General features: G+C 36.3%; 1 protein-coding gene across 2 annotated transcripts; it reads right to left on the bottom strand.

Annotated features, from left to right (window-relative positions):
- Positions 1 to 840: 840 nt before the first annotated feature.
- Positions 841 to 11,250, bottom strand: suds3 (SDS3 homolog, SIN3A corepressor complex component). Of its 2 annotated transcripts, none has more exons than XM_005803842.3 (12): positions 11,060 to 11,250; positions 8,820 to 8,889; positions 8,677 to 8,732; positions 8,161 to 8,232; positions 7,892 to 7,911; positions 7,642 to 7,798; positions 6,721 to 6,816; positions 6,567 to 6,628; positions 6,439 to 6,460; positions 5,614 to 5,719; positions 4,686 to 4,770; positions 841 to 1,714 (listed from the first exon to the last, which is right to left on the bottom strand). In XM_005803842.3, exons 1-12 carry the CDS (start codon positions 11,169 to 11,171, stop codon positions 1,616 to 1,618), a joined length of 957 nt encoding a protein of 318 aa, XP_005803899.1. In that variant the 5' UTR covers positions 11,172 to 11,250; the 3' UTR covers positions 841 to 1,615. The 2 variants fall into 2 exon arrangements, with proteins under 2 accessions (XP_005803899.1, XP_023200099.1); XM_023344331.1 differs by lacking the exon at positions 11,060 to 11,250 and adding an exon at positions 9,596 to 9,698.
- Between the last annotated feature and the right edge of the window lie 528 nt (positions 11,251 to 11,778).

Raw genomic sequence — 11,778 nt, forward strand, 5'->3', positions numbered from 1 at the left:
ACATAACAGCATCACACTGTTTCTGCAGATTTCACACATCCATGATGTGAATATACTGTTCAGAAACATCCAAACAGTTTTTGACCGGATTGAGATGTGGGGACTTTGGAAGCCACGGGAGTACAAAGAACTCGCTGAAATGTTCAAGAAACCAGCAGCAGAGTATTTGAGCTTTATGATATGGTGCATTATTCTCATTGGAAAATGGGTATACTGTGTTCATAAAGGCATGGAAGTTGTCTGCAGCTATATTCAGGTTGCAAGTGCTGTTTAGACTATACCCAGTTGGCACCAAGAGACCAAAAATAAGCCAATAAAATAGCCCACACAAAATTATATAATCAACACAAGCCTGGCATGTTGGTGAAATACAGGATGGATACACTTTCAAGTTATTCACCCCAAATTTTTACCCTACCATCTGACAGTTGCAGCTAAAAATGTAGACAGCCTTTTTTCAATCAGCCAGTGCCTGATTGTAGCTTTAGTTTGCAATTGGCTAATTTATAAATTATTTTAACAAAATAGTCATGTGATTTGCGTGACGCTGATAAAGTGTTGCAGTTTTGCAATTTCTTTAAGGCCAAAAAACCACCTCATCCTAGCGCCAAAACTTTAACGAAAAGGAGTTGTTTTATGTTTTTTTCCGAAATGGCATGTTTCTTAATCAAATTTATTTCCGAAATGTCAAATTACTTAGTTATATAATGGAAACACATCTAAAATCATTAAACGGTAACTAAAACTACTTAAGGCGTCTCATTTACTCTTGGCACAAAATACTTCACAGTGACCTGAAGGATTACACCATCATTAAATCAGAGACCCTTCTAGAAATTATTAAAAAGCTAAATCATTTTAATAAAACAAAAAATAAGTGAATCACCTGAAAACCACATGCCAACACATCTGAGTTATTCCAGACTGTTTACATATGGAGGTGACATGAAATGACAAAATACATTTTTTTTTTACAAGAGACAAAAAACAGGTTCAGTATACATAGAATCCATCAGTTATATTCTCCTTATCCAGTGTTGAGTCGAGGAGACAGCAGCCTAAGCAGAGAGGCCCAGATTTCCCTCTTCTCATCCACTTGGAAATGTAACAAGTTACTTATACTGTAGGTATTTGTACAACAAGCAGCTTTTGTTTACCATTCCAACAGGGATATTCTTGAAAACGACTAATTTAGGTGGGCGGGTCATACCAAACAAGCAGTAATTCTTCACAATTTTCTCTGTTAAAATTAACACAGCAGATTCAGTTGGCAAACAGTTGCCAATTTTGGAAAATGTGTTTTAACTGCTTTGCATAAAAAGCAAAAATAAACTCAATATTGTTCCAAAAACATGGTACATAGTCACAATACTGGAAACCAGTAAGCGTTTTAAAAGACAACAAAAAAAAAAAGTTCTGAAACTCTGCATTCATGTTTTATTAAGAAAATTGGGGTAGTGTATATGAAAAAATATTAGGTACAAATAAGAGCCACATGGTAAAACTGAAAATGCACCAACGAGGGAGAGAGTGGATGATTGAGTGAGTTGGTGGTTAAACGGCAGGACAAATAAATGAACAGATGGGGTTGGGTGGGGCGGAGCCGGGGAACATTTCACGCAGCAGACCGTCGACGGATGACAAATGTTCCTCTCTGCAGCTGTCCTAGGTAGATCCTCATCTTTGTACTGTCGCTCGTCTTCCTCACCCAAATCTACACAGCGAACACAGAAGGAGAGGAAGACTTGTCATTTATCAATGTCATGAAAGGATGTAGTGATTGTGGACAATATCTGTACATCATGTTTTGTTCAGGCATACAACTACAAATAAGTTACATTTCCTAGTTTTAGTGTTACATTCTTAACAGTGCTGGTTTGTGGTCAAGGTAAAGTAGGACTAACCCACATTCCAGTTGGGTTTTATATAATAAAATAAAAAAGCCTGATCTTGACTCAAGATTTAATCTCAAGATTACAAAAACTGATCCCACAATTGTATTGGTTATTAAATATATCACAAAGCTAAAATAAAAATAATTTGTACAGTCATGGGAAAACCAAGTTCACTTTTGTTGCTTCCGTAGAATTGAAAAGAAAAAGTATTGGCTGGATGCTGATCATCAAATGCCACTGTTTTATCAATCATCACTGAGAGCAACCACAACTGTAAAAGCATCTGATTTGGCTGCGTGTTGGTATGTAGAAAACAGCTGTGGGTTAAAGGTAACAGTTTTAAAAAAGAAGACCTCAGAAAAGGTAGTTGCCAATCCTCCCAAGAGCAAAGGATCTGGCAAATCCTTCTCAAGGTCAGAGTGCACAGTTCAGAGAAATTGCCAAAGAAGAAGTTTAGCATGTTCAATGTTAAAGCTTATGATAATAATAACAAAGACCCGACAAGCTTCACTTAAAAAGCCTGTTCTCTTCAAGTAGGATATGATAGCATGACATTAATTTGCAAGTAGAGAGGAGACACCAAAAGAAAGTTGCTTGACTATAAGACACAGAACGACACAGCAAGCTCTGTGTTGGAGGGGTGATGATTTCAATTACAAATACTTAATGATCCCAATTGGAAATTAAATGTTGTTGTAAAGATTCTTCAAAAGAAAAGTAAAGTAGAAAGGCCAAAAGGCCACCAGAACAATAGGAGAGACTGATGCTGCTGCTAAAGGTGGTTCAACAAGCTGAGTCATGGTGAGCAAACAAAGCCTTTCCATTTTGGATTCATCTTAGTGTCATTTCTGGTGGGTATTTGTATTCACTTGAGATTAGCCTGAAATAATTTTCATAGTAAATGAACTAAATTCATTTACTATGTTACTTTATGTAAAATCATAGAAATTGATATGGGTGTAATGTAGGTGATGACGAATAAAATGCATAAACTTAGGCTCATTTCTAATTTTATGAACTTATTGGAAAGTACATTTTTGGAGCAAATTGCCTTCACACACAAAAAAAATACTTTTTGTAAATACATAACAAAACCGTGGAGCAGAGTTGCTTTTTAACTACCAACACCTGCAAGTTTAAAGGATGCAACTAATTCAACTAATCAGCCAAGAAATTAAGTAAATTACAATCAAATCACTGTCAACGCTTTACATCTCAGCTATAAAGGCTGCCCTAGATTTGAAATTGTCCTTGTTCATTTAAAACCTACAGCTTCAGTTAGTCATAAAGAACAGAGTATTTCATCAGCTGTTAAAGACATAGGAGCTGCCAAATAACAAGATTAATAATTTGCATTAGCATTTGACCTAAATTACAAATAAAACACTGGGTGAACAGGGCTAATCAAGTAGATCGTACTGACTTGTACATGCAACACTAAAGTCAATTAGTCATTCTTGTACTAAAAAGGTTTTAATGATCACAAATAGGCCTGTCGCGATAAACAATAAATCAATTAATTGAACAATAAATTAAAACTATCGACCTCATTTTAATTATCGGCTTTATAGTTTCTTCCAGTCTTTGTCTCTTTCTGTTGATGACACCGAATAAAAAAGGGCTCAACTCCGGTGCTCTCCACTGACTCCTCCCTTCCTCATTTCCTTAGTGTAAAGCCCAGCGCACACTACACGATCTTAGAGTTGTCGGCCCATTTTCAAAACCTGACAGACCACACATTAGCCGACAGAAATCCTAGGTATAACGGTTCGATCGGGTTCGTTCCTGCCGTGTGGTGTCCAACAATGGGCACAAAATAATGGCTACAAGTCCAGTTAACTAATTTTAAAACCAGGCTTTACTCAATGCTTTACTACAATCTGCTTGCAATGCATGTGGCTAGTGTCAGCGTAAAGTCCCGACTGAATAAAAATCATTATATCCTATTTATGTCACGTTAACGAAGAACAGCTGAAAAGTTACCGGGTTTATCAACTGCGGTAGCAATTTCGCTCCAACTCCTCCCCTTGTCATTTCTATATTCTTCGCACGAAATGTTGAATAAACATTAATGTTGTTTCCACATATCTCCATTGTCCGCTGGATTCCCCTCCGTAATTTCCCCTCAGAAAGCACGGAGGGGAATTCACGCTTTCTGATTGGCTACCTGTCACATTCAACAGGCTGCGTTAAAGCCCCCAGTCAGGGAAAACCCCTGATGAGAGCGGCCACAATGATCTACCGTAACAAACTCCCAACGTTCTAAGATTGTCTTAAGGGGAAAATCGGGGCAAAAATCGTGTAGTGTGAATTATTGCATCAGGTAGTCGATGTGCCCATTTTCTCTACTTAAATCTAATTATTACTGAAGGGCAATATAATATACAGACTTCATAATCTGCATTCTTTTGGTTGAATGCAGTATTTATTTCCACTTTGGCTTTATGTTGTTTAGTTTTTATTCAAGTAAATTTTTTGTTAATGGAGACCGAGAATCCATTTTATTTTTGTTTTTGGTTGTTTTGTTTATTTTGTTTCTCAGTTCCAGCATTAAGTGTTCTTTTGAAAATAAAGTGTATCTATTTTTGGCAAGAAATCATATGCATTATTACATAATTTCCATTAAATCAGTGTAAAAAGGTCTTCAAACAATGTTATCGTTTATCGCAATAATTTTTGAGACAATTAATCGCTCAGCAAAATTTGTTACCATAACAGGCCTAATCACAAAGTAAATGCAACTTAATCAAAGAGTTAAGTGCACTAATAACATTAATAAATTTAACTTACCTCATTGGTCCCAACTGAGCTGATGACACAGCTAATCTTTGTGTTATCCTTTGATTCCAGGTAAATGGCTTGACTCTTATGGTACCTGTCCCAGTAAAAAAAAATAATATATATATATATATATATATATGTATATATCAATTTGACTCAGTCATAGTCAAGGAAGGAGACAGCAAAATGTTGCAAAAGTAGTTTCATCAACCTAAACAAACTACATTTATCCTGAGAAAGCACCAATTAGATAATTGGATTAAAACATCCAAACAAAAAGTCTGGATATTTTTCCAAAAGGTTCCAAACTGTCAACGGACAAAGCTGAGCAAGAGGAACAGATTGGTGCTGAAAATATTTGATCATTAAGAGCCTACTGAACAATAATGATGCATGTATCTCCCTGTGGCGCTTTGAGACAGCTTTCTGTCGTCGACGTCTTCTTCAGCCGCGAATAAATGAGACTTCGCCTTCAAAGGGATACAGCTCGCACCTCACAACTTGCTCCTCTCAACTTTCCCTGGCTACGGCAGCAGCTAATAGGGCAGAATTCTATTATCTTCTTCGCCTTTGAAAGGAATAGATGTTCTGACATTTCTGATTCAGACCTCCACTCTCAAACAGAAGTGTGTCAGGGCTGAGTCTGGTCAAGGATTCTTATTATCTTTGCATATAAATCAAAGGAGAGTGCAACACCGGTTGCTATGCAGACACATTACCCAAGAGGAGGTTTTTCATGTTTATATTTGATTCAAGCATTGGTATACATTCAGTAAAAACTGATACAGTTTTCAGCAGCTTGAAAATGTGCGGTGAAGACCAAACACGTAGCAATGGGGCCATCTAGTGGTGGCAGATGTAACACGTGAGCAACTTAAATTACATCCTAAAAAAACACAGAGTCATGCTTTCTCTGATAACAGAGATAAAATCTCACCATCTTTTATCGTAGTAAAGTTTCCCTTCCTCAATGCGGGCCTCGTAACGCTGGGAGGGGTTCTCCACGGGAGTGGAGGGAACATGCTCAGGAGACGAAGGAGAGACTGGACATGTTGACACAATCAGAAACATTACAAACACACAGAAAATCAGTTATATAAACAGCAGGTTTGTATATCTGGTTTTGTTGAGGGGCTTCAGTTTCTTAACTGGATGTGAAGCCAGTTAAGAAAAGCCATAACAATTTTTCTTTTAGATTGTTCCAAATTGAATAAATTTTAGTCAGGCCAACAATGAACTTAACTTAATCAGGAGTATGCTTTGCTTGACCCTTAATATGGTACTATGGGAATAAAAATCCTTATTTTGTACCTGTGTCTTGCACATTCACTTCTTCCATTTCATATGTTGGAATACATAAAACCCAACCAAGTTGAAAGTCTCTCCTTTTCCCACCAGACATTGGCAGTATATGCTGCATAATGAAGGTTTTAGAGTGGTATAGTTGAAACCCAAAATAAGCTATTGTTGACATGGAGGGACATAATTTTAACATAACCCATATTAATCATTGAAATTCCAATGTGGCTGAATTAAAACCATTCTGTAATTGATAATAAAACATTTTGAAACTGAAGTTTTTCTTTATTCAGATTTAACTTGTTTTAATTTAAAAAATGTTTGACATGGATCTGTGACAAGAAAGAAAAATTAGAAGAAATGGAGATGAAAAATGTTTTGTACTACAATGGATATCAAGCAATTCCCTTAAATTAAAGCTTTTAAAAATAATATTAGCCATTGAAGATGAGCTCTGACGTACCTGGTCGTTTCGGTGACTTTAGCTGTAAAATAAACCAAAAAAAGTGATGAAGGTATTTGAAATCAATTTTGTGAACACATAAAATATAAAATTAATGTTAGAACTTCTGTGAAAACAGAAGTACAAACCTTATTAAGTGTTCTTAGGTCTTCCATTATCTGCTCATCTGTTAATAAATAATTTAGCTGAGGTTTGAAGAGTCAAGGTAGACACTTCTTGCATTTTAATGTATGGACCTATATTTATATGTAGCTAATTGTACAGAGTTCATGGGAAGGATATCTGGTGCAGGTTTTCTTCGCTTGTCTGGGATTGGGACTGGATCATTGGGTCGCCTCCTCAGCTTCCTCGTCATGATGGGTTTCACCTCCATCGAGTCTGTTAATGACAGGAAACAGGATGCTATAATATTATTATCATTATAAATTTTCAACCATGACTTGTTCTAACCAATGCCAGCTGTGATTGCATTCATCTGACTTCCTTAATGGTCTATAGAGATTTGAGTTCCTATGATAGTAATGTATTCTGGGTGATATGGAACCATCTCATTTAAGTCAAGATGTGATGAAACAGGATAAAAAATGCTGAATGTGATGCTATCAGAAACTCATTTATCTTACTGCTGCTGTACTCCGAGATAACCAGTGGCACTCTAAAGTACAAGCTGTCAAGTTTCATCGAAATGGTCAAAGTGAAGAAAACTGAAATATGCCTCCTGCAAAACCAAATTACCAACTGCCATGTCAAGACCAGGAAAAGGAACATCAAAAGTCAGATTTGCAGGAGTCTCAGAGGTGTAGAAAAGAAAAAAAACCTGCTGTCAGTTTCTGAAAATTACTTTCTTCATGCAGTGTTAACAATTACCTAGCATCTTTTTTTTTTTTACAGTAAAATAATTTAAATGTACTATAAAGATCACTTCTTGTTTCAATTAATCGAAAATCCTAACAAATGAGTAAAAAAATCAGTTTTTCTAGCTGTCTTTTCATTTAGCGCAGGAGTTTAAAGTTTTAATGCAAGAAAAATGCTGACATTGAGAAGTATTTGAGAGAACTGTAAGCAAAACAGAAATTTGTATTTTCCAAGTTTGTTACTTTTGCCTGATAACTAGACATTATAGTCTAAACTCACTCTAAATATGGATTTTATTTAAAAAGGTATTTCGATCCTTAATTAACAAACATATTCATGTCTCCTTACCACCTGTTAGCTCCATTGTTAACTTCTCATTTTCAATCATCTTTTTCTTTTCCTCCAGCTCTGCGATTAGGTTTTCTTTCAGTTCAACTTTTTTATCATCAAACTCCTTCACTGCTGCCTTCTTTTCTTTTATGTAGTTCCTCTCCACCTGTTCTGTCTGCAGAAATTAAACAGACAGTAACCACGTCTGCCTTTCAACTGAAGGGAAAAATAAAAATACAGAGCCTTTTTGCCCATCAAATCTACTTACCTCAAGGTGAAGAAACAACTCTATAAAGAAAAAAAGGGAAAAAAAGATCATGCTCAATTTCAATCTACAGTATGTGATCAAGATCAAAACTCTAGGGATCGATATAGATAGTTTCCTTGTTGTGTTGTGAAATATTAATTATGTTTCCATCAAAGAGAATATAGAATATTTTGGATCAAAAGCAATTCATGAACTAAAAACTACTGAAAACCAAAATGAATTTATGTTGCTGTAGGATGCACCAGCATCAAAAAGCATCGTGTTCTTGCCTGCATTTCGAAGTCTCTCTTTGTATTGCTGGTCCAACTTCTTCATCCTTTTCTGATATTCCTGCAGACTACCTGCAAGGACAAAAAAAATTTTTTAACTCTGTCTTTCTGTGTTATCCCTCACATTACTGGCTGTTTAAATTCATTCTGTGGAAGACTGAACCTTGGACTTTCAAAAAGCAACAAAAAAGCATAACACATTCAACAACAGTTTCAGTCTGAACTCAAAGCACTCTGTGAGAGCAGCTGGTGTGGCTACAGAACTGTAAACAGCACTGTCAGCAACTCAGAAACAGTGAGTATTCATAAACAAAAGGCAGACTACATTATCATTTCTTGTATTTAGCTGTTGGTTTCTTTTTCAGTTTTTGACCAAGAAGGAGCACTTCTTTGATGCTTTCTTTTGGTCGACATTGTGTCTGGGTTATTATAATTGTCATCAAACTAAATGTACATAGAATGCACTTGCTTTCTGACATTTACTGTATCAAATCAAATCAAAACTTTATTTGCTACCTTCCTGCAGCTGTTGCAGCTGTCTTTTTAATGAGGCCAGCTTATCCTGGTACATTCTGCAAAGAAATGAACAATACAGGTCATAATCATAGAAAAAGAAACTTTTAATCTAAATTTATAGCAAGAAAGGGTAATCCTCTTACTGTTCCTTGATTTCCACATAGTCCTCCTCATCATGTTTGGCAAGATCTGTCTCACTTGCATCTTCTGTGTCTGGAAGCAAGAATGACAGGAACTGAATTAAAAAAAACTGAACTCTAAATTAAACGTTAACACACATATTTCAGGAGTTTTGTGTGTTCGCTATGATTATCTTAGGCAGATCAAAGAACGTGCGTGGCACTAGTGAGGTAATGGTGAACACCCTTTCTTAGGATGCCCTCGGACGTGTTTGAATGGGAGATCACGTCCACATTTGTGAAACAACACGAGAAAAAGTTCGGCTAAACAATGACGATGGATAAATTTCAGTGAGTTTAATCAACCGACATTATCAATAACATTCCATGTTATTTAAAACTTTTAACATTTTCCGAGTCGGATGATTGTCAGCTCATTTTAGTGGTGGTGCTGTCAGTCCACCGGTAACTCAAAAAAAAAAGGACGCTAACGTTTTTCACCGATGCTAAACGTCGTGTCAAACTCAGAAGCAAAGTTTACAGTCAAGAGGCGAATAGAATCGGTTAGTTTTTATCTCAAAAGACAGAAAGAAAAGAAAGGAAAAGGCCAAGATAAGCTGACACAGCAAGTTTCATTTTCAGTTAGCATTTGTGTGCTAGCTGAAGTTAGCTCCGTCCGCTGTTAGAAGAGTAACCCGGCTGTAGCTCACAAGGGCATCAGAAACACACCAGAAGGAGCAAAACTACATAAAATAAACCAAGCTGTTCGTCTGGAGGTCAGTGTCGGAAGACTAGCGAACCTTGTAGTGTTGTCATCGCCTCGTTTTGTTTCTTGCCTTGCTTTAATAGAGATCCACCGCAATCCGTCTGGTCTGAGTGAGGAGTGTGAAAAGGGCACAGCAGTGGACACAGCAGGCAGGGCCAACCTGTCAGCGCTTATAGCTAACGTCACCGAGCTCAGTGGCTGCCTAATTATCAGTGCTTATCATGAGCAAACACTACTGGGGAGGGGGAAAAAAATAAATGATCACAGATATGGCAATGAATGAAAAAAGTTATCCCGTAAAATTCCCCATCTTGAATACTGCTTCTTATTACATAGATTGATAGATTGGTTTCATACGGGGCGATACAGTAGTTACAACGTTATTATTATTTTTTTATTTTCCTATGAATACATTAAAGATACACCAATCGTTCAGCACGAGATCAGAAAGTATTTTTTTCATTAATATGCTATGAATCCTGCACAATAGCTTTATGCTATTGATTGATGCAACAAAACTAGCAACTCCCAACATTTTCAGTTTATAAACCAACAACATTTAATTCCCCATACACACTTTTACGAGTTAAACAAAAATCTGCTACTGGTTCAGGACACATGCCTCTATAAAAACGTTGCAATACATTTTCTTTCATTGTCCTCTTATGTATTACAGCTCTTTAGGGAGAAAAGGTATCTGACGGAGACCTCAAACTCAGTCGGGGAAAAAAAGCTTGTATATCTAATAAATACCGATTATTAATTAAACACCAACCTAACTGAAGTTAATCTCTCTGTGTTCACCAAATAAAATACTGAAGGATATGTTTTTCCCCCTCTTTATTAAAATGCAACAAGATTGAAAAGTCAGGTTTCTGGTCCGTAAGCATTCATCATATTTTCTGATCAGTATTTATTGGATTTAAATCTTTACTATACGAAAAATTCACATTATTCTAACGAAAATAAATACATATTTTCCCTGATATTTTATGTTTAATTAAATATTTTCAGTCCAATCTCTCAACAGTGAAATACATTTGCGCTAAACATGTCTTTACTATAAATAACCTTAATAAACTTGCACACTATCTAAATGCTTATCGTCTAAATTCCCTGAATGGGTTTTCCGTTCTTCCTGTCGAGCACAAAACATGTGGTTGAAGGAAAACTGTCTCAAGCATGGAAACCACCCACTTTTTTGTTGCTAATAATCATCTGGGTGGAGTCTATAGTTTGAAAGGGCACGCTAGCGAGTTGCTGTACAAACAAATTGTTGTTGATGTCACTAGCTATGGGAACTAAAGGCAAAATGTACCCTAAAGCAAATCACACATCGTAAGTTAAAACACCTATTAGCAAAAGTAGTCTTTTGAAACGCCTGGGTTGAGATGCTTATAGCTATATTTCTGCAAGAACCGCTCATTTCCGTTTCTTTTCCAAAGACTAGACGGAGCCCGACAGTTAATGTGTTGCTGAGGATTCCTTTAAACATTACCTTCTTCTGAGTCTCTTCCCCTGAAACTCCGGTCATCATCGTCATCCACGCTATCGAGCTCCTCTTCGTCGTTGTAATAATCCACCATAGGAGAAATCAAAGTGGAAGCCATTTATCCGTGTGGATGTAAACAAACATGAAATAAACAATCGATTTGTGTTTTGCAGGCTTCTTGAAACTGCGCCTACAACTGGCAGGACCTCTGTATGCCATGCTGTCCACGTATATGCCTGTACACAATTTATGTTAAAAAAAAATAAAATAAAATTATAAACTTATAGGGTTACATTGATTGTATTTAATAATTTAACTTAAGAAAAGACAAACTGTATTTCATAACAACGTACGCTTGACAAAAATAATATTTTTATTAATTGTTCCAAGGGTACTGGAATCTATGTGAACGACCAGAATCCCGATTAGAAAATGGGAACTCCGTTTCATTTTTGAGATCCAAATAGTTTTGCTCAGCTACCAACAGAAACTAACTGTGTTGGTTCTCAAACGATTCATTACCTGATATTGCTACTAGTTTTGATTATGAAGGTCATATTTCTGTATTTAATTGTACAAGGCACACATCACAACTGTTACCATAGCTAACAGGTGGAAATATATAGTTTAAGTGAGAGTATTTTGTCACTTCCAGTTGGCTTTTACTTAGCGATGCAGCACACCTATTGTTTACAGAATTTACCTACATTTGTTAACGAAAAATA

The sequence above is a fragment of the Xiphophorus maculatus genome, chromosome 12 (assembly GCF_002775205.1).
Source record: "Xiphophorus maculatus strain JP 163 A chromosome 12, X_maculatus-5.0-male, whole genome shotgun sequence".
NCBI classification, from domain to species: domain Eukaryota; kingdom Metazoa; phylum Chordata; class Actinopteri; order Cyprinodontiformes; family Poeciliidae; genus Xiphophorus; species Xiphophorus maculatus.

Bases quoted from the DNA above. Each gene is read 5' to 3' on its own strand.
- suds3 (XM_005803842.3), bottom strand. From the start codon at position 11,171: ATGGCTTCCACTTTGATTTCTCCTATGGTGGATTATTACAACGACGAA. The intron at 8,733-8,819 runs GTAAGAGGATTA...ATTTCTTTGCAG, and splicing joins TATGTGGAAATCAAGGAACA to AATGTACCAGGATAAGCTGG. The intron at 6,629-6,720 runs ATATCCTTCCCA...GACTCTTCAAAC, and splicing joins GCGAAGAAAACCTGCACCAG to CTCAGCTAAATTATTTATTA.